The sequence below is a fragment of the Zootoca vivipara genome, chromosome Z1 (assembly GCF_965207765.1).
Source record: "Zootoca vivipara chromosome Z1, rZooViv2.hap1.1, whole genome shotgun sequence".
NCBI lineage: Eukaryota > Metazoa > Chordata > Lepidosauria > Squamata > Lacertidae > Zootoca > Zootoca vivipara.
The window spans coordinates 74,926,163-74,951,965 of record NC_142583.1 but is presented as its reverse complement, the minus strand read 5'-3'; the positions used below and the strand labels follow the sequence as shown (position 1 = coordinate 74,951,965).

General features: G+C 44.9%; 1 protein-coding gene across 1 annotated transcript in view; it reads left to right on the top strand.

The window, feature by feature from the left end:
* The first annotated feature begins 226 nt into the window (after positions 1-226).
* Positions 227-25,803, top strand: part of LOC148687436 (uncharacterized) — a 40,902-nt gene continuing 15,325 nt past the window's right edge. Inside the window, exons 1-4 of the mRNA XM_088657182.1 lie at positions 227-341; positions 1,153-1,263; positions 8,939-9,037; positions 18,707-18,793. Coding sequence (XP_088513308.1) covers positions 227-341; positions 1,153-1,263; positions 8,939-9,037; positions 18,707-18,793 — 412 coding nt within the window. The remainder of the gene's footprint in view (positions 342-1,152; positions 1,264-8,938; positions 9,038-18,706; positions 18,794-25,803) is intronic.

Below are 25,803 nucleotides of genomic sequence, written 5' to 3'. Positions count from 1 at the left end.
TCCGTGGGCTCCTCAAGCAGAAGTCGAAATCCTTGACATTTGTAGATATGCATCTATTTAAAAAAATTCTGTTCCTGTAATAGGGAGATTGAGTGCAGGACAGCAAAAGCCAATTTTGTGAGCTTTCATGCTTGACAAGAGACTAATACTCTGAGCCTGGAAGGGGAAAACACCCCCCATCCAAACAATATGTTCATAGTCGTTATGATAACTTCTTGTTTCACAGATGCAACTGAAGGGGATCAGTGGCATCTGTGAAACAAGAAGCTATTTATTTCTGAGAAAGTCCAGAAATGATGGAGCATCCAGAAAATATTCAGCAACAGCAAAACAAACTGATGGTCTGTATACAGCCCAGTCATCTGGGATGAGGTTTCTCATAAAATAGAGGAATGCATGGGAAAGGGGAGTTGATGGAGAGACAGGCAGGAAGTGGAACCAGTAATGTTGTGCCGTTGTGCCAGGGACGAGTGCAGAGAAAAGCACACACAGCTCTTTGGGTGCCAGAGGTCCACTAAGCCCCATAGAAACGCCAGGATTCAGCCCACTCTTTGCTGCTGGCTGTGGTGTTCCTTTACTGTGTGCAGCCAGGAATGGCCCTACCATTAGGCAGAATGAGGCAGTTGCCTCAGGTAGCAGGTGCTGGGGTGGGTAGGGATGTGTAGACCACACAAGCTGCACTCCACCTTCTCACTTAGTCTGCTGCCCCATCAGCAGCATCGAAATCAGCCAATGGCCAGTCCAGCCCAGCTTCTGTATGTGGAATTATGTGTTTGGAGGGAGTATTTTGCCATTTGCCTAGTGGGCAGAAAGTCCTTTAGTATCAAAGGCTACTGTATCCTGATCCAGACATTCCCCCCTTGCTTCCTCCACCTGCTTACCCACCCAGATTACCAGCCCTTGAACAGTTGACTGTCTCTGGCTGATGGCTGCCACAGCATAGGGAAACCCCTTTTCCTGGAGTGGCAATGGCATGTTGGCTTGTTGCTGTTTAGTCGTTTAGTCATGTCCGACTCTTTGTGACCCCACGGACCAGAGCACCCCAGGCACTCCTGTCTTCCACTGCCTCCCACAGTTTGGTCAATCTCTTGTTGGTAGCTTCGAGAACACTGTTGGCTACTGATGGCTAAATCAGAATTTTCTTTCTTCAAGCATCTCCTTTTCAGAACTTGGTTACCTTCTTAAAATCTCCAAGGGGTGAAAGATTTATCGTACTTGAGATTTTCATCTTTACTGCCCTGACACTGCTGATTTTCCTTCTATGTAAGTACATAATGAGCATACTTTGCAACTAATGTCACAGGCTTTCCTTCGAGGCCAATAGCATTTCCAAAAAGAGATGGCAGGATCCACCTTCCATTTACCCCTTTCATCTCTCTTTGATATCAGGGAGGGAGTTAATGGCAATGGCACTGTTTTGTTCTCCCTGAATAAGTGAGTTGAGCTGAGGTGAGCTGAGCTTGGGAGAAGGTGAGCTGAGCTTGGGAGACACTCTGTAGGTTTTGTGGCTTTGTCTTTTGGGGCGGTGTGTTAGTAAGTTTGTGTGCTTTTTTGTTTTCTTACTTGTTTGTGTGCTTGTGCTGGTTTTCTAGGGCTGCTGCCTCTTGGATTTGGGTGACTGTCCAGGCTTGTGTGGGTGTTTGTTTCTGGCTGTGACCTTGTTTGTTTCTGGCTGTGACCTTTCACCTAGAAGTGGGAGTCAGGAGGGACAGGTGATTAGCTGTGGGCGGAGCTAGTCAGAGCTTGGAGTGCAGAGACTGAGGAAGGAGCAGAAGGTGAGCTGAGCTTGGGAGACACTCTGTAGGTTTTGTGGCTTTGTCTTTTGGGGCTGTGTGTTAGTAAGTTTGTGTGCTTTTTTGTTTTCTTACTTGTTTGTGTGCTTGTGCTGGTTTTCTAGGGCTGCTGCCTCTTGGATTTGGGTGACTGTCCAGGCTTGTGTGGGTGTTTGTTTCTGGCTGTGACCTTGTTTGTTTCTGGCTGTGACCTTTCACCTAGAAGTGTGAGTCAGGAGGGACAGGTGATTAGCTGTGGGCGGAGCTAGTCAGAGCTTGGAGTGCAGAGACTGAGGAAGGAGCAGAAGGTGAGCTGAGCTTGGGAGACACTCTGTAGGTTTTGTGGCTTTGTCTTTTGGGGCGGTGTGTTAGTAAGTTTGTGTGCTTTTTTGTTTTCTTACTTGTTTGTGTGCTTGTGCTGGTTTTCTAGGGCTGCTGCCTCTTGGATTTGGGTGACTGTCCAGGCTTGTGTGGGTGTTTGTTTCTGGCTGTGACCTTGTTTGTTTCTGGCTGTGACCTTTCACCTAGAAGTGGGAGTCAGGAGGGACAGGTGATTAGCTGTGGGCGGAGCTAGTCAGAGCTTGGAGTGCAGAGACTGAGGAAGGAGCAGAAGGTGAGCTGAGCTTGGGAGACACTCTGTAGGTTTTGTGGCTTTGTCTTTTGGGGCTGTGTGTTAGTAAGTTTGTGTGCTTTTTTGTTTTCTTACTTGTTTGTGTGCTTGTGCTGGTTTTCTAGGGCTGCTGCCTCTTGGATTTGGGTGACTGTCCAGGCTTGTGTGGGTGTTTGTTTCTGGCTGTGACCTTGTTTGTTTCTGGCTGTGACCTTTCACCTAGAAGTGTGAGTCAGGAGGGACAGGTGATTAGCTGTGGGCGGAGCTAGTCAGAGCTTGGAGTGCAGAGACTGAGGAAGGAGCAGAAGGTGAGCTGAGCTTGGGAGACACTCTGTAGGTTTTGTGGCTTTGTCTTTTGGGGCGGTGTGTTAGTAAGTTTGTGTGCTTTTTTGTTTTCTTACTTGTTTGTGTGCTTGTGCTGGTTTTCTAGGGCTGCTGCCTCTTGGATTTGGGTGACTGTCCAGGCTTGTGTGGGTGTTTGTTTCTGGCTGTGACCTTGTTTGTTTCTGGCTGTGACCTTTCACCTAGAAGTGGGAGTCAGGAGGGACAGGTGATTAGCTGTGGGCGGAGCTAGTCAGAGCTTGGAGTGCAGCGGCGCGCGCCTAGCGGCGCGCGCAGTTTGTCCCATCTTTTTCACCTAGGGCAGCAAGTCTCACACGTTTGTTAGGGGGAACCTAGGCCTCTTCCTCTTTCCCCCTTGACTTCAAGGTTTTCAAGGTTTTCAAGATGGAGGTGGAGGGAACAACCGTTGTCACCTGCAATTCCTGTGCAATGTTTGTTTTCTTGCCAAAGGATGTGGGTAGCTACACGTGCAACAATTGCAAGTTGGTTGCCCTACTAGAAAACAAGGTTGCCCTTCTGGAAGAGAAGGTGCAGCAGCTTCAGGGGCGTGTATCTACGCTCCAGAGAATTAAAGAGCTGGAGCTTTTCTTGGATGCAGCAGAGCACACTGTCTGCACCAAGGAGGAGACAGGGGATCTCCCTGAGGAGGAGGTCAGTTCCCCAACACAGCAGCCAGATGTATGGAGGAACGTGACTCATAGAAGTAGGAGGCCCAGGGATCGCTCTGAGTGCTTAGAATTACACAACCGTTTTGAAGTGCTCATGGAAGACGAGGAACAGACTCCACCTGAGGATCTCTCCCTCATCACAGTTGATGAGGAATATGAAGACGAGCAGCAAAGTCAGTCCTCCGGGAATATGCAGGTAACCTTGGAAGGGACAGCACATGGAAGAATCCCAACCAAGCCTATGAAGAGGCGTGTAGTGGTGATAGGGGATTCCCTACTGAGGGGTACAGAAGCAGTGATCTGTGGGCCTGACAAGATGTCTCGAGAGGTGTGCTGTCTACCTGGGGCCAAGATCAAAGATGTAACAGAACGGCTGCAAGGAATCATAAAACCCACCGACAAATACCCCTTCCTTTTGGTGCATGTGGGAACCAATGACACTGCAAGCCATAGCTTACAGAAGATCAAAAATGATTATGAGGCTCTGGGCAGGAAGTTGAAGCAATTAGATGCACAAATTGTCATCTCTTCTGTCCTTCCAGTTGAACGACATGGCCCAGGGAGAGAGGGAAAAATAGGGGAAGTGAACAACTGGCTTCGCAAATGGTGCAAACAGGAACGGTTTGGATTCCTAGATCACGGTCTGCAGTTTCTTGAAGATGGACTTCTGGCAAGTGATGGACTGCACCTCACAAAAGTTGGGAGGAATGTTTTTGCCACAAAACTCAAAAACCTCATCAGGAGGGCTTTAAACTGACTTATGGGGGGGAGGGAGACAGTGGTCCTGAAGGTAGGAGTCTATCAAATGCTGAAGATGATCATCCAAATGTCAAGGACCAAATGGAGCAAGCAGCATGCAGACCTAGTGGTGGGACGAAAATATCCTTAAATAAGAGACATGGGGGAATGATCAACGGTCTTCAATGTCTGTATACTAATGCACAGAGCATGGGAAATAAACAAGATGAACTTGAGCTCTTGGTACAGCAAACTAAATATGACATAATAGGCATCACTGAAACCTGGTGGGATGAGTCTCATGACTGGAATGTAGTAATAGAGGGATACAATCTATTTAAGAGAAATAGACCAAACAGGAAAGGAGGAGGAGTAGCTTTATATGTTAGGGATATGTATACCTGTGAAGAGATCCAGGATTTAAAACTTCAAAGCCAAATTGAGAGTATCTGGGTCAAAATTAAGGGAGAGAAAAACAACAGTGATCTCATTGTGGGAGTTTACTATAGATCCCCAAGCCAAACTGAGGACACAGATGATGCCTTCCTGGAACAGATGGCCAAGCATTCCAAAGGAAGTGAGATAGTAGTAATGGGGGATTTCAACTATCCTGATATTTGTTGGATGTCAAACTCAGCCAAGAGCATAAGGTCGAACAGATTCCTCACTGGCCTTGCAGACAACTTCATTGTCCAGAAAGTGGGAGAAGCAACAAGAGGATCAGCCATTTTAGATCTGGTCCTAACCAATAGTGATGACTTGGTTAGTGGGGTAGAAGTGGCAGGATCATTAGGTGGGAGTGACCATGCTCTTCTGGAGTTTATTATCCAGCGGAAAGGAGCAACCAAGCATTCTAAGGTCCAAATTCTAGACTTTAAGAAAGCCGACTTCAGAAAACTTAGGGAAACGCTGGGTGAAATCCCATGGACAGTAATACTAAAAGGGAAGGGAGTTCATGATGGTTGGGAGTTTGTTAAAAGGGAGATATTAAAAGCACAACTTCAGGCAATACCAATGAGACGGAAACATGGAAGGTGCCTAAAGAAGCCAGGCTGGCTATCTAAAGAACTTTTGACTGAGTTAAGATTTAAAAGGGATATGTACAAAAAATGGAAAAGGGGGGAAATCTCCAGAGAGGAATTCAAACATATAGCCAGCACGTGTAGAGACAAAGTCAGAAAAGCTAAAGCACAGAATGAACTCAGGCTCGCCAGAGAGGTTAAAAGCAACAAAAAGGGCTTTTATGGGTATGTCCGTAGCAAAAGGAAAAACAAGGAAACAGTCGGGTCACTCAGAGGAGAAGATGGTGAAATGCAAACAGGGGACAGAGAAAGGGCAGAACTCCTCAATGCCTTCTTTGCCTCAGTCTTCTCCAAGAAAGAAAACAACGCCCGACCTGAAGAATATGGAGCAGATGATTCAGCAGGGGAAACACAGCCCAGAATAAGTAAGGAGGTAGTACAAGAATACTTGGCTAGTTTAGATGTATTCAAGTCTCCAGGGCCAGATGAACTACATCCAAGAGTATTAAAAGAACTGGCAGAGGTGATTTCAGAACCACTGGCAATAATCTTTGAAAATTCCTGGAGAACAGGCGAAGTTCCAGCAGACTGGAGGAGGGCAAATGTTGTCCCTATTTTCAAAAAGGGGAAAAGAGAGGACCCAAACAATTATCGCCCAGTCAGCCTGACATCAATACCAGGAAAGATTCTAGAGCAGATCATTAAGCAAACAGTCTGTGAGCACCTAGAAAGAAACTCTGTGATCACTAAAAGTCAGCATGGGTTCCTGAAAAATAAGTCATGTCAGACTAATCTGATCTCATTTTTTGACAGAATTACAAGCCTGGTAGATGAAGGGAACGCTGTGGATGTAGCCTATCTTGATTTCAGCAAGGCCTTTGACAAGGTGCCCCATGATATTCTTGTAAAGAAGCTGGTAAAATGTGGGCTAGACAATGCTACCATTCAGTGGATTTGTAACTGGCTTACTGACCGAACCCAAAGGGTGCTCATCAATGGCTCCTCCTCATCCTGGAGAGTAGTGACTAGTGGGGTGCCACAGGGTTCTGTCTTGGGCCCAGTCTTGTTCAACATCTTTATCAATGACTTGGATGATGGGCTTGAGGGCATCCTGAGCAAGTTTGCAGATGACACCAAATTGGGAGGGGTGGCTAACACCCCAGAGGACAGGATCACACTTCAGAATGACCTTAACAGATTAGACAACTGGGCCAAAGCAAACAAGATGAATTTTAACAAGGAGAAATGTAAAGTACTACACTTGGGCAAAAAAAATGAAAGCCACAAATACAGGATGGGAGACACCTGGCTTGAGAGCAGTACATGTGAAAAGGATCTAGGAGTCTTGGTAGACCACAAACTTGACATGAGTCAGCAGTGTGATGCAGCAGCTAAAAAAGCCAATGCAATTCTGGGCTGCATCAATAGGAGTATAGCATCTAGATCAAGGGAAGTAATAGTACCACTGTATTCTGCTCTGGTCAGACCTCACCTGGAGTACTGTGTCCAGTTCTGGGCACCACAGTTCAAGAAGGATACTGATAAGCTGGAACGTGTCCAGAAGAGGGCAACCAAAATGGTCAAAGGCCTGGAAACGATGCCTTATGAGGAACGGCTTAGAGAGCTGGGTATGTTTAGCCTGGAGAAGAGAAGGTTAAGGGGTGATATGATAACCATGTTCAAATATATAAAAGGATGTCATATAGAGGAGGGAGAAAGGTTGTTTTCTGCTGCTCCAGAGAAGCGGACACGGAGCAACGGATTCAAACTACAAGAAAGAAAATTCCACCTAAACATTAGGAAGAACTTCCTGACAGTAAGAGCTGTTCGGCAGTGGAATTTGCTGCCAAGGAGTGTGGTGGAGTCTCCTTCTTTGGAGGTCTTTAAGCAGAGGCTTGACAGCCATCTGTCAGGAATGCTTTGATGGTGTTTCCTGCTTGGCAGGGGGTTGGACTGGATGGCCCTTGTGGTCTCTTCCAACTCTATGATTCTATGATTCTATGATTCTATGATTCTATGAGTTCCAGCACTTGGAACAGAAGCACAGGCTAACACAAGTCCCTGGGACACCCTGGGCAATTCCCTTTCTCAGCTTGCAATTCTCTCCTCCTTTCCCAACTAATCCTCATTTGCTTGTGGAAGAACCCTGTGATGGAAAAGTTTCTTCTCTGAGCAGGTTGAGTCATCGAGTGTGCCCCCCCCCCGCCAGCAAACACTTAACTAACAACAGCGCCCGCTTGGCCAGCATTCCAAGGGAGGCAGTTGGAGTGGAGTGAGGGAGTGGGAGAGAGGAATTCGTTCTGTGAGTTGGATTCTGTCAGGAGAGTATGTTCTGACAGGTGGTAGAGCTGAGAAGAACTCTCAGTACCTTACATGCTCTAAGGTTCTGAATTGCAGAACTGTGTTAAAATCGACAAGACACAGTCCCACAAGCTGTTTACAGGGGGAAAGGGTCCTCAGAGGGGATACTCTGACAGGAAAGGGCAGTAGTGATCCCAAGGCCAAGGAGGAGTTGAGGATCTCTAAGGAAAACAGTCCGGGATACGGGTGGTGCTGTGGTCTAAACCACAGAACCTCATGCTTGCCAATTGGAAGGTCGGCGGTTCGAATCCTAACAATGGGGTGAGCTCCCGTTGTTCGGTCCCACCTCTTGCCCACCCAGCAGTTCGAAAGCACGTCAAAGTGCAAGTAGATAAATAGGTACCACTCCAGTGGGAAGGTAAATGGCATTTCCATGCGCTGCTCTGGTTCACCAGAAGCGGCTTAGTCATGCTGGCCACATGACCCGGAAGCTGTACGCTGGCTCCCTCAGCCAATAAAGCAAGCTGAGCGCCGCAACCCCAGAGTCGGTCACGACTGGACCTAATGCACCTCCAGCATTTGTTGTTTGTATTTTTATTCATTTTCGCTAACCTATCTGGCGCCAGGTACCATCAGTAGTGAAGCTTCAAAAAGTTCTCTCTTATGTTATAAGACGCTGTGAAATGTATATTTTTCACCCAAAATTTTCCCCAATCTCTTGCCTCTATTTCATATCCTATGTCTTGTTCCCACTTACGCTTGCCATTGTAAGAGAACAAGGGAGGCATTCATGCTGAGTTCCAGCACCTCCTTTTCTCTGCTAGGGCTCTAGTCCCCTGAAGGAAAGAAAGTGCTTGGGGGAACCAGGCTGCAAAGGATAAGGCCATGGCCAAAGTGGGTGGGTCCACAGCCTATCTAACTATTGAGATATATGCAGGGCTTTTTTCAGCCGAAATTCATCAAGACTCAGTTCCGGCCCCTCTCAGGTGGGCGCCGTTGCCATTCTAAGAGAACAAGGGAGGCATTCATGCTGAGTTCCAGCACCATCTTTTCTAGAAAAATAGCACTGAATAGATGACCTATTTGCCTAGCTAATTCGTTCTTAAAGGGCACTCCAAGGTAATCAAAGCTCAGGGGAGGGAACAAAATGATCCCAGAATTTGCATATTTTAAGCATACAGTAGGGCATGAGGCAGCTTGGCAACAGGCCAAATGGAAACAGGACTTCAGACCACCAGGGCAGCCAAAGTCAAGGCAAATATAAGGCCTGAGAGCAGAGAATATTAATAGAAGTCATAGTCATGTTTTTGTTGATTTGATTTTTTTATTCACCCTTCTCCCTAAGGTCCCGGGACATGTTACAAGTCCGCATTTAAAATTCAATATTAACAGCAGTTTGAAACCAAGTATCCCCTCCCCCAGGTCATCAGGCTAGTGAACTAAAACACAATTTATTCATTTCTTTTCTACCTACCTCCTTCTTAGATCAGAAGGAAATGAAAAAAAGAGAAGAGTTTCAAAAGGGAATAGATATGATTCGAAAAACTGTTGTTGGAATTGATCCAAGCTATAAGGACAAGGATGGTAAGCATTTTATATAGAAATCTTTACTTTTGCTAGAACATGTTTAATTTAAACAGACTTCAATTCCTGTAATTCAATTTGGGATTCATATTGAGTGAGCAATGCATATATTCAATGAAACTCGTCACCCAGCAGAGTTTAGCATCTTTCCATTGCTCAGCAGGAAGAAAAGCAGACGATTGCGATTCTCACATCTCCCCACTAGAAATGCTGCCCTCCCCCATCACACTGTAATTCACAATGCTTGTGCTAGTGCAAGATTCTAGCACTAGCACAAGGGAACGTTGCCCCCACTTCTCCCTGCATGCCATCACCAAAGCTGCTCTCCAGGGTGGGGGGAAACTTCAGAACAGATTGGAGGGAAAGGGGCTGAAGATTGCATTGCGCAAGGAGAAATCCTGGCAGTGACATAAGGTCCTGCTTAGCTCTATGTGGAATGCAACGCACAGAATCATCGAGTTGGAAGAGACCACAAGGGCCATCCAGTCCAACCCCCTGCCAAGCCGGAAACACCATCAAAGCATTCCTGACAGATGGCTGTCAAGCCTCCGCTTAAAGACCTCCAAAGAAGGAGACTCCACCCCACTCCTTGGCAGCAAATTCCACTGTCAAACAGCTCTTACTGTCAGGAAGTTCTTCCTAATGTTTAGGTGGCATCTTCTTTCTTGTAGGTTGAATCCATTGCCCCCAATAACGTGGTGCGATTCTCTTTCCCCTGGTCTTCCCAAATGAGGAAGGAATTCGTTCTCTACAATTCTTCTTGCAACACCTAATAAACAAAAAGAAACCCTTCTCCCAAAAGTCAATAATGATTTTGAAGGAATAAGTCTCAACAAGTGGCACATAAGAACGTCTCCAGCTGCAATTGTCAGTTGAGCTTCTGACGACTCTGCACTGGAAGAAACTTGCTGCACTTTAATTCATTCCTTTTCCTCTTCCTGCCGCGTCGCTTTTCCTTCACTGCACTGCACTTAAACTGGCTCCGCGATGAGCAGTTCATCAGCCTCAAACCGATGCAACTGAAGATAGGTCATATTGTTCTGCTTTCTACATTGGAGTTTTTAAAAAGTTCTCCTCCTCCTATTTGAGTAGTTACACTTGTCACAGTCTTTGCTTGGATGCTCAAATGACAGTCCAGCCTCACTCGAAAAGCAACTGTTTGCGCTGACAAATCAACTTCAATGTTGCAGTTTGTACTCTGTTACTGGTACAATTCTATCCGTACAACCGTACAGCGCAGGTAAATCTTAACCCGTTCTCGCTTTCTGGCAATCATTTTCCTGTGGACCTCTCTTTGTTTACGAATCCTAACAGGATCATGTTCAGCATCAGCAGTGCAACCAGACGACGAATGAAGAGCATATGTGCATCTTCGAGCTGCTCTTTTGTCATACATTAGATTCCCATGCCTAAATTGGTATTCTTCACCTGATTTCAAGCATTGTTGTGTCCTTTTGCACTTTGCTAACAGCTTGCCTTTTAATCTCTGGCAAATAGCTATGCAGCTCCTGTATGCTAGCTACAATCACTGGACGTTCTATGCTCTCTTCCTCCTTCCATTCAGGCAGTAATAGGCTTCAAAGTGCACTAGTTTGCTGTCCAACTACCATTTCAGAAGGGCTGTAAACCTTGCTTGCTTGAATAATTAATTCAAATCTCAACACAAATGGGTGCCAACGCTCATCCAAGCTGTAATGTCGGTGGTAAGGATAAGTTATCACAAACGAGCTTGGCGCTTCCTTTGTCTTTTTAATAAGCTTTTCAGCTTGCAACAAGTTCTCTGTAGTCTCTGAATAAATACGTCCGCTCATCGACAATACCTCCTTCATAGCTGTTTGCGTTAAAACATTCACTAAGTTTGTTTTAATCTCCTTAGAAAAGCCCATCCCACCTTGGGAACAACCCTCATCAATAATCTTGAATACACAGGGATCCTCTATATACAGCTGTGCATCAGTTGTTTGGGCTTTCCCCCAAAGTTCTTTGGATGTTATATCCCCTTCTTGCTCCTCCAAGAACTGATTACTATGTTCTTGAGCTATGGGCATGTTGTACTGTGAGGTGCTTTCCTCAGCAACTTCAGGCCTTTCAATAGTGGCTGGTGGGTGACTCTCTATCGCCTGAGCTTGCGCTCGGGTGATGACACTAACCTCCTGTTGTGGCTTGGCTAAGTCATTCCCTTTTACAAATTTTGGGAATCTCTTCAAACTAATGGAGGTACTATCATTAGTAACTGGGTTCTGAGGTAATCCTGCCCTTAGCCGTAGTTCCTCCAGCCTTAATCTCGCCGCCTGCACTTCCTTCTCCATAGCCACTCTCTCCTCTTCTAATTGTACTTTTAATTTTTCTGACTGCATTCTCTCCTCAGCAGCTACTCTATCTTTCTCTTTTTCTGCCTCAACTTTAGCCATCTCTAATCGGATTTTCAAAATCTGTAGTTCTGAATTAGGGTTTTCTCTTTCCTCCATCCAATCTGCTCTTTCATCTCCTTTTGCCTCTCTGGGTTTTTTTTACGTGTGTCATTTTCCTCACAGGAAATTCCTGACAAAACCAAACCAAACTAGGCGTGTGAGCTTTGAATTTCGATCAAAACGCTGCCACCAAAAATGTGACGGTAGTCCTCTACTTTCCGTCTTTATTGTACAACTTGCTTCTCAGATTATGAAAGGATTTAATGGGGATGTCCTGATGTAAAGTTCACCTCCCACTACCCCAGTTATTCTCCTTATAAACCCCCTTGCAACGCTTGGGGTTTAAAGATAAAATGAGAGTACTCTTCCAGCCCAAAACATGGCACGGAATCTTTTAAAGCTCTGAGGTGGATATGAGACTATTCCTAGTGTACACACCAGTAAGGGGTTCTCCTTTCTTGAGCTTTCCCCACTGCGAAGCTTTCCTCCCTCCCAAGGAAACTCTGTGTCACCCTTGAACCAGCCTCCCTCTTCCTCCTCCTCTCGGTGCACTCAAAGGACAACAACCTATCCTTTCTGCCGTAAATAAGGGGTTTTGTCCTTTTAATGAGTATCCCCACCAGATGACCACTAGATACCTCTGCTGGAAAGGTCACACAGACGATAGTACAGATGGAACTTTAATTTAACCTTTAATGTCTTAAGATCTTAATGGTTGCATTCAAGGTTCATGTGTACAAGCATGTGGTTTCAATGGAACTGTTCTTGTTAAACATATAGTTTCAAACCTCACCCATAGCTGCCAAGTTCCGATTTGAAAAATAAGGGAGCAGCAGCACTCACCCAGCAGCGTGGCACTGGAAGTCATTTCTGCACATGTCTGGACATGCACAGAAGCGACTTCTGGTGCCAGCTCTGCCCATGTCTGGGCACCGAAAGAAAAATCACTTCTGCGCATGTCATTATTACATCCATGTGGAGAGAGAAAGAGAGGTAGTAATTCAGCAGAAACAATCTCTAAAAGTTAAGAGGGTTTCTAATTTTAAAAGCTCAGTATTATTTTCAGCTGTGATGCAATATCCCCTCAAATATTCCTTCAAAACTCTCTTCAAAACCCACCTTTTCCACAAGACCTTTGGCTTAACCCCATAATCTTCATTATCAATTGCAACCTATTTACACACAAAATAACAAAAAATACCTTATACTCAGAAGACCAAGAATCTCTGCAAAATTTGACCTGTTTTATCAATGCAGTTTTTTTTAAAAAAAAATTCAAGGGTCATAGAATTTGTGGTCTACCAGGACTCCTAGATCCTTTTCACATGTAAATGAGTGTAAATTACAATGAGTTCTGTAGATACAAGAAGAGATGTTTTTAAGGAACATCCAAGCACCAAATGGGCAAATTAAAATCTGCTTATTTGTTTTGATTTGTAATATCAGCTAACATAGCTCCCCAAAACATATGTGGTCTCATGTTATACTGCACAGTCTGGATAAATCCCTCTTCCCCCTGTCTAAAATACAGTATTTTCTAAATGTCAGGTAGTTGTTTATCTCTCTGACCTCTAAATTAGTCATTTAAAACTCTGCTATATATACCTGGGCTGGAGAGAATACATCTGTTTCTTCCATGACTCAAATTAAAATTTAAATATGTATTTTTCTTTTTTTAAAAAAAATAATCCAACTTAGAAACCAAAAACCTTAAGAACTTCAGCAACCTTCATTCCACCCCTAAGAAGATTATGTTAGGACCCTCATGCCAACAACTTTATATAAAGAAGTGTTTTTTTTGGGGGGGGATGCAGAAACTGATGAAGCCACAGCAAAGAGGAGTTTAAAAATAGAAATTTGCTGCTGCCAACATTTGTACTGAAGTTGTAGCTATTTCCCTCCCCAGCACAAAGCAAAGTTTAGCGGGCAAGAAGCGCCTCCCCCCAAAATTAGGACCTTGAGCCCGTCGTGGCTTCTGCACTCACCAGAGGCACCGCAGCACAAGGGAACAGTTGCTGGGGACCAGGAAGGAAAGGCGCTTGGCCGGAGGACAAGCGCAAGAATCACCACACGCTCTTCCTGGTCCCGAGCTGCAAAAGGAAACGCGGAGCCAGGAAGACTGAGCCAGGAAGACCGAGTGAGCGTGTCCATAGAGATAGGAAAAGTAAAGAGTGATACTCTCGCGCGCACTTCCTGGCTCTGTTTGCAACTTTGCGTGTCCATAGAGATAGGAAAAAGTAAAGAGTGATACTCGCGCGCACACTTCCTGGCTTGGTTTGCAAAAAAAATTAAAATTACGTGGGAATTACGGGATATTACCCCAATCGGGATGACAGCGGGAAATGGCTTTAAAAACGGGGGTTTCCCGGGGAAAACGGGAGACTTGGCAGCTATGACCTCACCAATTCCTCACCTAACACTATAAACCTATTCTACCATCACCCAAGCTCACACCCTCCTGCTTCATCTCCCTCTCTCTCCCAACTGTCATAACCACTCTTTTTTCCCTCATAGAATGTTCATAACCCCGCCCCCAAAAGCATATGATGTAACTCAGGGTAGGAGATGCATTAACCCTCATACATCCAGGCTGTGACCAAATATATCATCCTAGGGTTATTTCATTACACCTTGATCTAGATGCTATACTCCTATTGATGCAGCCCAGAATTGCATTGGCTTTTTTAGCTGCTGCATTAAGTTTGCTTTGGCCCAGTTGTCTTATCTGTTAAGGTCATTTTGAAGTGTGATAAATAAGAGACATGGGGGAATGATCAATGGTCTTCAATGTATACTAATGCACAGAGCATGGGAAATAAACAAGATGAACTTGAGCTCTTGGTACAACAAACTAAATACGACATAATAGGCATCACTGAAACCTAGTGGGATGAGTCTCATGATTGGAATGCAGTAATAGAGGGATATAATCTATTTAAGAGAAATAGACCAAACAGGAAAGGAGGAGGAGTAGTGTTATATGTCAAGGATGTGTATACCTGTGAAGAGATCCAGGATTTAAAACTTCAAAGCCAAGTTGAGTGTATCTGGGTCGAAATTAAGGGGGAGAAAAATAACAGTGATCTCATTTTGGGAGTTTACTATAGATCCCCAAGCCAAACTGAGGACACAGATGATGCCTTCCTGGAACAGATGACCAAGCATTCAAAATCACAGAATCACGCTTAAGAATGACCTTAACAGATTAGACACCTGGGCCAAAGCAAACAAGATGAATTTTAACAAGGAGAAATGTAAAGTACTACACTTGGGCAAAAAAAATGAAAGGTGCAAATGATTCTATTATTCTATGATCCTGTCCTCTGGGGTATTAGCCACCCCTCCCAATTTGGTGTCATCTGCAAACTTGCTCAGGATGCTCTCAAGCCCACCATCCAAGTCATTGATAAAGATGTTGAATAAGACTGGGCCAAAGACAGAACCTTGTGGCACCCCACTAGTCACTACTCTCCAGGATGAGGAGGAGCCATTGATGAGCACCCTTTGGGTTCCACTGAATGGTAGCATTGTCTAGCCCGCAATATTATCAAATAAATGAAATGTATAGATTGGACTGTTTTCATGACACAGACTGGGAGGTGTTTAACCAACAGGACGTAGAGACTCTTACTGAGGAAGTGCTGGATTACATCAGGTTCTGCACTGACAATGTAACACAGAGGCGCCGGATAACGATCTACCCAAACAGGAAGCCCTGGATGACAAGGGAGGTACAGGGGTTGCTAAAGGCAAGAAATACTGCTTTAGAAGTGGAAATAGGATGCTGTACAGCTCAGCCAGAGCGGATTTAAAGAGAGGTATCCGGGTGGCCAAAGAGGCGTACAGACAGCGGCTGGGGGATCACCTACAGAGGAATAACACCAGGCAGGTGTGGCAAGGTGTACAGGAATTGACAGGGCAAAAATCCAAAGATTCCTTGGTGGACGAGGGAGGGGCATCCCTCGCAGAGGAGTTGAATGTCTTTCCCCCCCCGCTTTGAAGCAACATCTGCAGCGACACCTGCGGAGGCTAGGCCACCATCACCACTGTCGCCATCATCGGTGCAAAGGAATGTGGTATTCAACATGGAGGAAGGAGAGATGAGGAAGGTGCTGAAGGGAATCAACTCAAGGAAGGCTACAGGGCCAGATGGAGTAGCTGGAAGGGTCTTGAGAGACTGCACAGACCAACTAGCAGGAGTCTTCACTGGGATTTTAAATCAATCCCTAGCCCAGGCTACTGTCCCATCTTGCCTGAAGTCCTCTATTATTGTTCCAGTACCAAAAAAATCCAATCCGGAGAATCCGAATGACTTTCGTCCAGTAGCACTTACACCCATAATTATGAAGTGCTTTGAAAAGCTGGTACGAAATTATGTCATTGCCTGCCTACCAGAGGGATTGGACACATTCCATTTTGCCTACAAAACGAAAAGATCAACAGAGGATGCCGTGGTGATTGCCCTCCAAGCTGTTCTTGCACATTTGGAGCAGCGGGAGAGCTATGTCAGACTGCTTTTTGTAGATTTCAGCTTGGCATTCAATACCATTCTACCGCGACATCTGATAACTAAACTAGGAAATCCGGGGCTCCCACTATCGCTCTGTGGGTGGATACTGAACTTTCTCTCAGATCGCTCCCAGAGGGTCCGGTTGGGTCCTTATATGTCTAACATGCTTAGGACTAACACAGGAACACCACAAGGATGCGTACTTAGTCCGCTCCTTTATACTCTTTATACGTATGATTGTGTCGCTGCCCACCCTAGAAATAGGGTTGTCAAATTTGCAGATGACACAACCGTGTTCGGGCTCATCTCTGATAAGGAGGGTGAAACTGAGTATAGAGATGAGGTGGAGCGGTTGACAGAGTGGTGCAGAGTCAACAACTTGCTCATAAACACAAAGAAAACTAAGGAGCTTGTGGTGGACTTTAGGAGACAGAAGAACGAGGTCCAGCCACTTTTGATTGACGGAATTTGTGTGGAGAGGGTAACAACGTTTAGATTTCTAGGCATTGAGTTACAGGAGGATCTGTCCTGGAGTGTTAATACAAGGGGGCTTGTGAAGAAGGCGCAGCAGAGACTGTATTTTTTGAGAATTTTAAGGAAAAACCATCTTCCACAAAAGCTGCTGCTTGCCTTCTATCACTGTTCCATACAGAGCGTGCTCACGTACGGTTTATGTGTGTGGTACGGAAGCTGTACTTCCCAGGACAGAGCAGGGCTGTGTAGAATTATTAAAACAGCAGAGAGCATTATTGGCTGCTCACTCTCCACCTTAGAACAAATCTATACCACCAGGTGCCATAGAAAAGCACTAGACATATCAAGAGATCCAACGCACCCTGGTCACCATTTTTTTCAGCTCCTGCCATCGGGACAGAGATATAGAACTATGCAGGCAAGAACGAGCCGTCTCAGGAACAGTTTCTTCTCTAGAGCGATTTTGGCCTTAAATGGAAAGCCTGGACTTTGAAGTCATCTTATTTTACTTGTTATTTGTATTATATTTACTGTTTTTAATTAGGTTTTGTAATTTTGGATTATGCGGAATGCTTTATCTGAGTGGATGTAGCAACCAAGTAATTTCGTTGTTCCCGCAAGGGAAGATTTCTTGGGATGGATAAAGATGGTCTGAATCTGGAATGTTCTAAGGAGCTAGCGGAAATTTCTGGAGACACTGATTCCAAGGGAGGGGGGATTGAATTAGTTTTAAATGTGGGATTATAAATAGAAGATATTGAAATTGATTGTATGAATATTTTTGGGTAGGGAATATTGGCTTTGGAGTAAAATAAAAGTTAAGAGAATTAGAATGTTATTAAAATCAGGGTTTAGGAGCAAATTGGGTATAGTTTAGTAATAGTTTAAGTGAGAAGGATTTATGTAGTGATAAATGTTTAAAAAAATAATGTTTAAGAAATAAGGTATGGTGTTAGAATTAATAGATTTTGAGATAGTATTGATATATATGAAAACTGCATGATTTAGTTATAAAAAATGAACTCAAGGAGGGAGATGCGAGGAAGTCTACAATGTTAAGAAATAAGATTTGATATTGGATTTTTTCCCCTTCTTTTTTCCCCTTCTATTTCCCTTTTATTTTATTTTATTTTATTGTTCATTTATTTTTGTATGTTGTTTAAAATGGAAAAAAAAATTATTTGAATTTTTCTTTGTTAAACTGGGGATTGTGTGGCCATGACCCCTCTTCCCATGAAATAAAACACACGACACACTGAATAGATTTTAAATTGGGCGAAAAGGCCACAACTTTATTGGTTACGGATGTTGAGCATTGGAACCTAACCACTAAATCTGACTGCAACCCGTGTGTTGCAGTCTGTGAGCAGGTAACCACCAGCAAGGTGCCCAGTGATGTACATCTACCAGAACCCCTTCTGTGGCTGCCGTGGGGGCATGCCTTAGGCCCTGACCTCCGTAGGCTCAGGACAAGCTCCGCCCCCCAAACATTATCAGAATATTTGACTACTCTCTGGGCAGATGATGACGTAATTATGCTAATTTCCAATGCCTAACCGCCAAACCAAAGTTGTGACGAATTGCTATGAGGTAGGCGAAAAAACCCATCCTGGCTAGCCCAAGTGGGGAAAAGTCCTACCAGGCCCCCTGGCCAACCAGGGCGACCAACCGGAGTCCACAGCAGCGTCAGCCTAGCCTAAAGGGTGGGCGGGTGGGTGATCCGAATGGCTGAGGGGTGAGCGGGCAAAGAGGCCAAGTTCCCGCCTCTGTTTGTTTAAAAAGGGGGGTGAGATCCTGCGCCGCAGCCGACCTTATTGGTCGGCTTGGGCGTGACGCAGGCAGGAACTCCCTACACACGAAGGGGCTGGGCTTCCAGCCCCATCGCGAGAGTGCAGATGGGTCCCGCCCACAACTCCACCTCCGTGGGATGCGGAAGTGGTTTTTGCGTGTAGCACTGTATCTGCCTGTGTTTGCTTTCCCCTGGGATATTATTTCCTCTTTGTTCTTACGCCCCGTATCTTGTCGGAAAGCAGTTAGTTACTCTCCGAGCTCTTAAATGCAGTAAATAAGTAAACTGTTCCACGTACAGCCAAAATAACATTATGTATTCTTTCCATTCTTGACTCTTGTTTCGTTTGGTATTTTAAACTAGACACTTCAGGAGTGACTTCCTTCTTCTAAATTAATCGTCTCCCCGACCGTTCTTAATTAAACACATCTATTTCTATGCTTCCCGATTTAACTTAAAAATGCCAACTGTTTCAAATCTTTTAGACTTCCAAATACTCGCTGCAGCTCAAATGATATCAGAGGAACTGCGGTTTCGTGCCAACAGAAATGACCAACTGCAAAAGGAAATTGGTAAGATACCCTATGATGCTGAAGAATTGCACTGCAGTGGGGACCTGTCCTGAGTCTGCACCAGCTGAATGCACTCTGAAGCCAGAGCAGAGTGCTGCCCTCCTTTGCATCCGGCCACCCTAGGGAAACAGAGATATTCAATTCAGCTTTCCTGATCTGCTGAATTGATTTAGCTTCTATGGTGAGGAAAGAAAAGACTTTGCTATAACAGGGACAATAAAAACAGGTCAGCTGAAAGACCTGTCCTTATTATATTCACCCATGAGAGAGAGATTCTTGAATAGCACTCCCGGGGCAACTTCTGCCAACTTGGTCAGAGAGACTGCTGGGTGATTGGTGCAACAGCAGAATCTCACTCCTGTTTCACAAGCCCATGATCAAAAAGAAGCCCGCAAGCCCACTCACATAGTGAACTGGCTTATTGGCATGTGGGTTAGAATACCTGTGGACAATAGCAACCCACTCTCTACCAGTGGGCCTGATCTGGTGCCACAGCAAGTACCCAGACCGCCAAAGCTAGGTCACAATAGAGTCCTCCATTTATCTGCACAGGTCTCCAAGGTGAGCTCTCCTTCACTGGAAACACTTCCTAAATAGGTATTGCATTTTAGGTGGGTTCCCACGAAGCAAGGACCTCTATTGAGCTAACAGAACTTGACAACATGGGCAAAGCAAATGCTTACAGACATTTCTGAAGGCCTAGGCCACTCCCACTCTCATTGTGCTTGTTTACCTAAACTCCCAAGCTGAGAACCATATATTAAGAGTTTAAGGGCCAATGGCAATAGCCCAAATCCTGAAACCAGGGCCGTCTTAAGGTCATTGGATGCCCTGGTGCAGGGATTCCTCGGGCACCCCCCCCTTTAAAAAAAGGAACGCTCTTACCTGGTGTGCCAGGCGGCGGGGGCGGGGGGAGCCTCACGGTGGCCCCCACGCCTCACAGCGGGGCCGCGCTGTGCCGGAGGCCGCCTGCCTGTCCGATGCCAGATTGAGTGGGGGAGGGGGCGCCGCTGCTCCGTGCGGCCTTCCTCTCTTCTCCCAGAGGGCCAGGGTGCCTGGGCAGGCCGCGCCGGGCCACGCCAGGTCCTTCCCGGCTGTCTCCCGCTACTCCGGCGCTTGCTGGGTCCATGGCCGTTTCCTTCCCACCAACAGGGCGCTGCGTTTCATTGGTACAGGTGCTGCCATGTGGCGTCATCTCTGCCAATGAAACGCAGCGCCGGGGTGAGGGATGACCCTGGAGGTGCAGAGCAAATCAGAGTCCTAGTGCCCTTGTTCTGCTCGCTTACCTCCCTGCTCTCCCGGCGTGGCTGGTGGAGGGAAAAAGGAGGCCGCCGTGCAGCTCCCCCACTTGCTGGGGCGCCCCTCAGCGCCCCCTGATTGCCCAGGCACTCTGGCACAATGCACCACTAGAGTCAATGGGCAATCCGGGCCTGCCTGAAATGTCCTGTGATTGGATATCATGTATCAAATCAGAACCCAGGGGCTCAGAATCCTTAGTGCAGACTCAAGCTCAAGCAACGAAAGACCACTGAATAGATAACATCCCTCCCTCTTAGGCTTGAAACTGCATCCATGTCAACACACATAGCCATCAAAGTGGAGAGGGCAGTGCCTCACCCTCTGGGAGTGCTGAAGTTCCTTGCCTTGGGTCCTTGGGGATGCTGATGGAGCTGCAGCTGGTGTCGTGGGTGTCACTGGTGTCCTTGACTCTGCGCTGTCTGGTGGTGCAGTGTTGGGGCCTCATTCCTCAGCCCTACCCTGGGCCACAGGGTTCTCCCCAGGTGCATCACTCTGTGAGCCAAGCTGGTCATTCGCCTTGTCCCTGTGTTCTGGTGTGGTAGCAGTGGCTGGAGCTGGGGCATCAGCCAGGCATCGTCGTGTTTGGTCCACATGCTAGCAGTGGAACTGAACATCCATTGTGGCAGCCTTGTAGAAGACTGGCCCAGTCACTCTCGTACCTACGGGACCGCTTCTCCTGGTATGCCCTGCGGAGGACCTTAAGGTTCACAAACAACAATATTCTGGAGATCCCGAGCCATAAGGTGGCTAGATTGGCCTCAACTAGGGCCCGGGCCTTTTCAGTATTGGCCCCAACTTGGTGGAATGCTCTTTAACAGGAGACCAGGGCCCTGCGGGATTTGTCATCTTTCCGCAGGGCCTGCAAGGCAGAGCTGTTCCGCCTGGCCTTTGGGTTGGATTCAGTCTGACCCCTGTGTTTTCCTCCCTCATGGTTTGGATTTATGGACTACTTTAAATGAGGCTGCATTTTAAATTTTAAATTTTAATATTGTATTTTAATCTGTATTTTAATTAATTGTTTTCTTTTTTATGTCTTATTGTAATTTTATTGGTGTTAGCCGCCTAGAGCCTGGTCTTGACTGGGGAGGGCGGGGTATAAATAATTTGTTGTTGTTGTTGTTGTTGTTGTTGTTGTTGTTGTTGTTAACAGTGGTGGAGTGCAATGCAGGGCAATCCCCATAGTTCTGGGTGTAGACAGGGTATTTAGGGGTGAAGGACTTGGGTGCCGCTGGAGCCTCCCGGCCAAGAGGTCAATCAGATGCAAGATTGGGGTTCCGCCAATTCAGGAGTAATTCCAGCTTTTGGTTCATGAGGAGCTCTGCTAGGCTTCAACCTGTGGCAATGCAGGGTTTGATGTGCTGCTGCTGCAGGACATCCACTAGGCACTTGTTCCAGTCCCCATGGGCAATCCGGATGAGGGATTCCTTGGTGGTCCTCACCATTCTCTAAGCCTGTCCATTCGTTGATGGTTGAAACAGTGCTGCTCTGACATGCCGGATTAGGTTGTTAGCCATGAACTTCTGGAACTCGGCTGACATGAACTGTACTCCATGATCAGACATGATGGTGTCTGGCAGGCCATGTATGGTGAAGAAAGACCCACAGCAGGGACCAGATGACGACCGTGGAGGTCATTGCTGAGACTGGCACCACCTCAAGCCACTTTGACAAGGAGTCCATAATGATCAAGAATGCCTGGCCTTGGCACGAACCAACAAAATTAATGTGGAGTCTTGACCATGGTGTGTGTTTCATCTTCTACTGTTGGATTGGGGCCTGAGGCATGGCTGGTCAGGACTCTTGTCTGGTTTGGCAGTGCTGGGCCCACTGTTCTACTGCTGCATCTACTACTGTCCAGGCTTGTGTGTTTGTTTCTGGCTGGTGACCTTGCAGTGACCTTCTGGGGAGTCAGGGGAGTCAGGTGATTAGCTTTGGGTGGAGCTAGACAGTGTTTGGAGTGCAGCGACTGAGGAGGGAGCAGAAGGTGAGCTGAGCTTGGGAGACATTCTGTAGGTTTTGTGGCTTTGTCTTTTGGGGGCTGTGTGTGAGAAAGTTTGTGTGCTTATTTGTTTTCTTACTTGTTTGTGTGCTCGTGCTGGTTTTCTAGGGCTTCTGCCTCTTGGATTTGGGTGACTGTCCAGGCTTGTGTGTGTGGCCGCCGAGACCACATAACCCCGGTCTTGAAAAATCTACATTGGCTCCCAGTACGTTTCCGAGCACAATTCAAAGTGTTGGTGCTGACCTTTAAAGCCCTAAACGGCCTCGGTCCAGTATACCTGAAGGAGCTTCTCCACCTCCATTATTCTGCCCGGACACTGAGGTCCAGCACCGAGGGCCTTCCCTCATTGCGAGAGGCCAAGTTGCAGGGAACTAGGCAGGGGGCCTTCTCGGTAGTAGCGCCTGCCCCGTGGAACGCCCTCCCATCAGATGTCAAAAAGGAAAACAACTACCAGACTTTTAGAAGACATCTGAAGGCAGCCCTGTTTAGGGAGGCTTTTAATGTTAATAGATCACTGTATTTTATTTTTCTGTTGGAAGCCGTCCAGAGTGGCTGGGGAAACCATTATTATTATTATTATTATTTTGTACCAATTGCCCTTTCCAATTTGTTGCCTAATTTTATCTCTTTTATTATTATTAGCATGAACGGCCATGAGACTCTATCGAACGCTTTTTCTGCGTCAACAGCTAAAATTGCTGCTTTTTTCTCTTCTATTCTCTAGGCCAGTGTTTCTCAACCAGTGTGCCTCCAGATGTTTTGGGACTACAACTCCCATCATCCCTAGCTAGCAAGACCAGTGGTCAGGAATGATGGGAGTTGTAGTCCCAAAACATCTGGAGGCACACTGGTTGAGAAACACTGCTCTAGGCATTCAAATATGTTTACTATGTTCCTTATGTTATCCATTGCTTTTCTGCCTTTGATGAAACCCGCTTGGTCCTTATGAATTGTATCTTCCAAAATTAAATTTAATCTATTTGCTAGAATTTTTGCAAAGATTTTATAGTCGGTATTTAATAATGAGATTGGTCTATAATTATTAATTCTTTCTGATTCTGTATTTGATTTGGGGAGGAGTATAATTTGTGCCTCTTTCCAGGTTTTCGGTATGGTTCCCTCTGTGAGAGCTATATTCATTAGATTTTTTAGGGGGGTCAGGATTTCTTCTTGTAAATTTTTATAATATTCGATTGGTAATCCATCAGGGCCAGGGGCTTTCCCTTTTTTCATCTCTTTTATTGCCTCTTTTATTTCTAACATTGTGATTTCTTTATTTAATAGAGTGTTTTTTTCTGGTGTCAGCTGTGGTAATTCCCCACCACCACCACCAAATCCATCAATTTATATTTCACTTATCCTTTCCTTCTGGTACAATGATTCATAATACTTATGGAAGGCTCTCATAATTTCACTTGGTTTATCTATAATCTTTCCGTCTCAATTAATTCTATTTATGATTCTTTCCTTATTTTTTCCCTTTATTTGCCATGCTAATAATTTACTTGGTTTATTTGCCCATTCAAAATTTTTATACTTCCAAAATTGAATTTGTTGTGCTATGTCTTTATCGATCAAATTTTCATATTCGCTCCTCAAGATTTTTATTTCATGCATGATCTCTTTTTTATTTGTTTTGTATAAAAGTTTTTCTTTTTCCTTTATTTCTTCCATTGAATCTTCCTTCTTTTTTCTCTTGCTTTCCTTATACTTGAATTTTGTTGTATAAAATAGCCCCTTATCACAGCTTTTCCGACATCCCACACAACTTGAGGGTCTACTTCTCCATTATTATTATCCTCAAAATATTCCTTCATCACTTTCTTCGCTCCTTGGGTTATTTTTTCATTATTCAAGAGGAACTCATTTAGCCTCTATCTTCTAACTTTAATTTCATCTTTTAAGAATATTTCTACTGGGCTATGATCTGAAATTATTTGGGGTTTAATCTCTGCTTTATGGATTTTTAATAAGATCTCTTTTGGAACCCATATTGTATCGATCCTACTTGCTGTTTGGTGGCGCATTGAGAAAAAAGAAAATTCTTTTTGGATCGGATGTTTGTGTCTCCATGCATCAACCAAATCCAAATTTTCAGTCATATCTGAATTTTATTTTATTTTTGGCAATTTGTTCTCCTTTTTTTCTTTTTAATTATTGTTTTGTCTAATTCCGGATTAATTACACCATTTAGATCCCCCATCAGTATAATTCCCCCCCCCTACATAATTCATTAACTGTTCTTCTATTATTTTTTTTAAAAAGTCACTTTACCCCCGTTAGGCGCATATAATCCCACCCAGATCCACTGAACCCCCTCTATTATAGTTTTCACTATTATTACTCTGCCGTCTTTATCTTTCCAAACCAATTATGGATTCCATTTGCTTTATATATATATTACTACTCCCCTTTTTTTCTTATCACACGCTGTAATAAAATCCATACCTAACTTCTCATTTTTTAATACTCTTTCATGTCTTTTGTTTTCATGTGTCTCTTGGAGACAAATTACATCCCAATTTTGTTTTCTTAGAATATGTCCTATCTTATTTCTTTTATTATTCAAACCGTTTACATTCCAAGAGATGATTTTTAGATTCATATTTATTTCTTATTGTCTGTTACACGTTAAAATTTGAAATTTATTAAGGTCAATATTCAGATAAAATAATATTCTATTAAGATATTTCAAGACTGAGATAAACCAAAAGGAGGAAAGAAATAAAAAGAGTCAGAGAATGAGAAAAGGAGAGCAAAATTAATTATCGTCAGTCAAATAATCAGTCCCTTTGTCCCCCTTCCTCTTCCTCCTCCCCCTCCTCCCCCTCCTCACATTCCTCTTCACCTACATCATCATCTTCCATTTCATCATTGTTTAGCTGGTCATTTTTTGATCTTGATTTGTCCCCACCAAGTTCTTGGGAGTAAGTTCTGTAGAATCTGTCTGCAGAGTCAGCTGAGTCAAACTTTCTCCATCTCCCTTTAAAGGAGAATGCCAAGCCCTCTGGATATTCCCATCGAGAAGGCAGAGGACCTTCTCAGTGGTGGCGCCTGCCCTGTGGAACGCCCTCCCAACAGATGTCAAAAAGGAAAACAACTACCAGACTTTTAGAAGACATCTGAAGGCAGCCCTGTTCAGGGAGGCTTTTAATGTTTAATATATTATTGTGTTTTATTCTTCTGTTGGAAGCCGCCCAGAGTGGCTGGGGAGACCCGGAAAAGATTCTTTTTGCTTTAAGGGCTTTTGTTATAAACTGATATTTCCTTCTTTTTTGAATCAGTCTTGGGGGGGATCTCTTTTAACACAAATATTTCCATGATTAACTTCTTCTTCCTTTTGGTCTGCATAATTTTATTTCTTAGCCACATTGTCGTGAAAGTTACTAGGCAGTCGCCTGGCCAGTTGTTTGCTCTTGCTTTCCTGGAATTAACCCTGAAGGCGTTCTCTATGCGTGTCTCAATATCCAATTCTTCTAGTTGTAGCCAAGTTGCCAGTGCCGTCACTATCCTTTTTTCAATAGCCTCATTTGTTATTTGCGGGATATTCCTGAACCTCAATGTTTTTCTCGCAACTTCATTTGTATCATAGCCAAAGCATCCTGCGTTGCTTCCAAAGTCATTTGTTGTTCTTTCATATCCTTCTTCATTTTTTCTGTTTCTTTTTTTCCTTCCCTTTTGTCAGAGAGATTTTTCATCATCTTTTCCATTG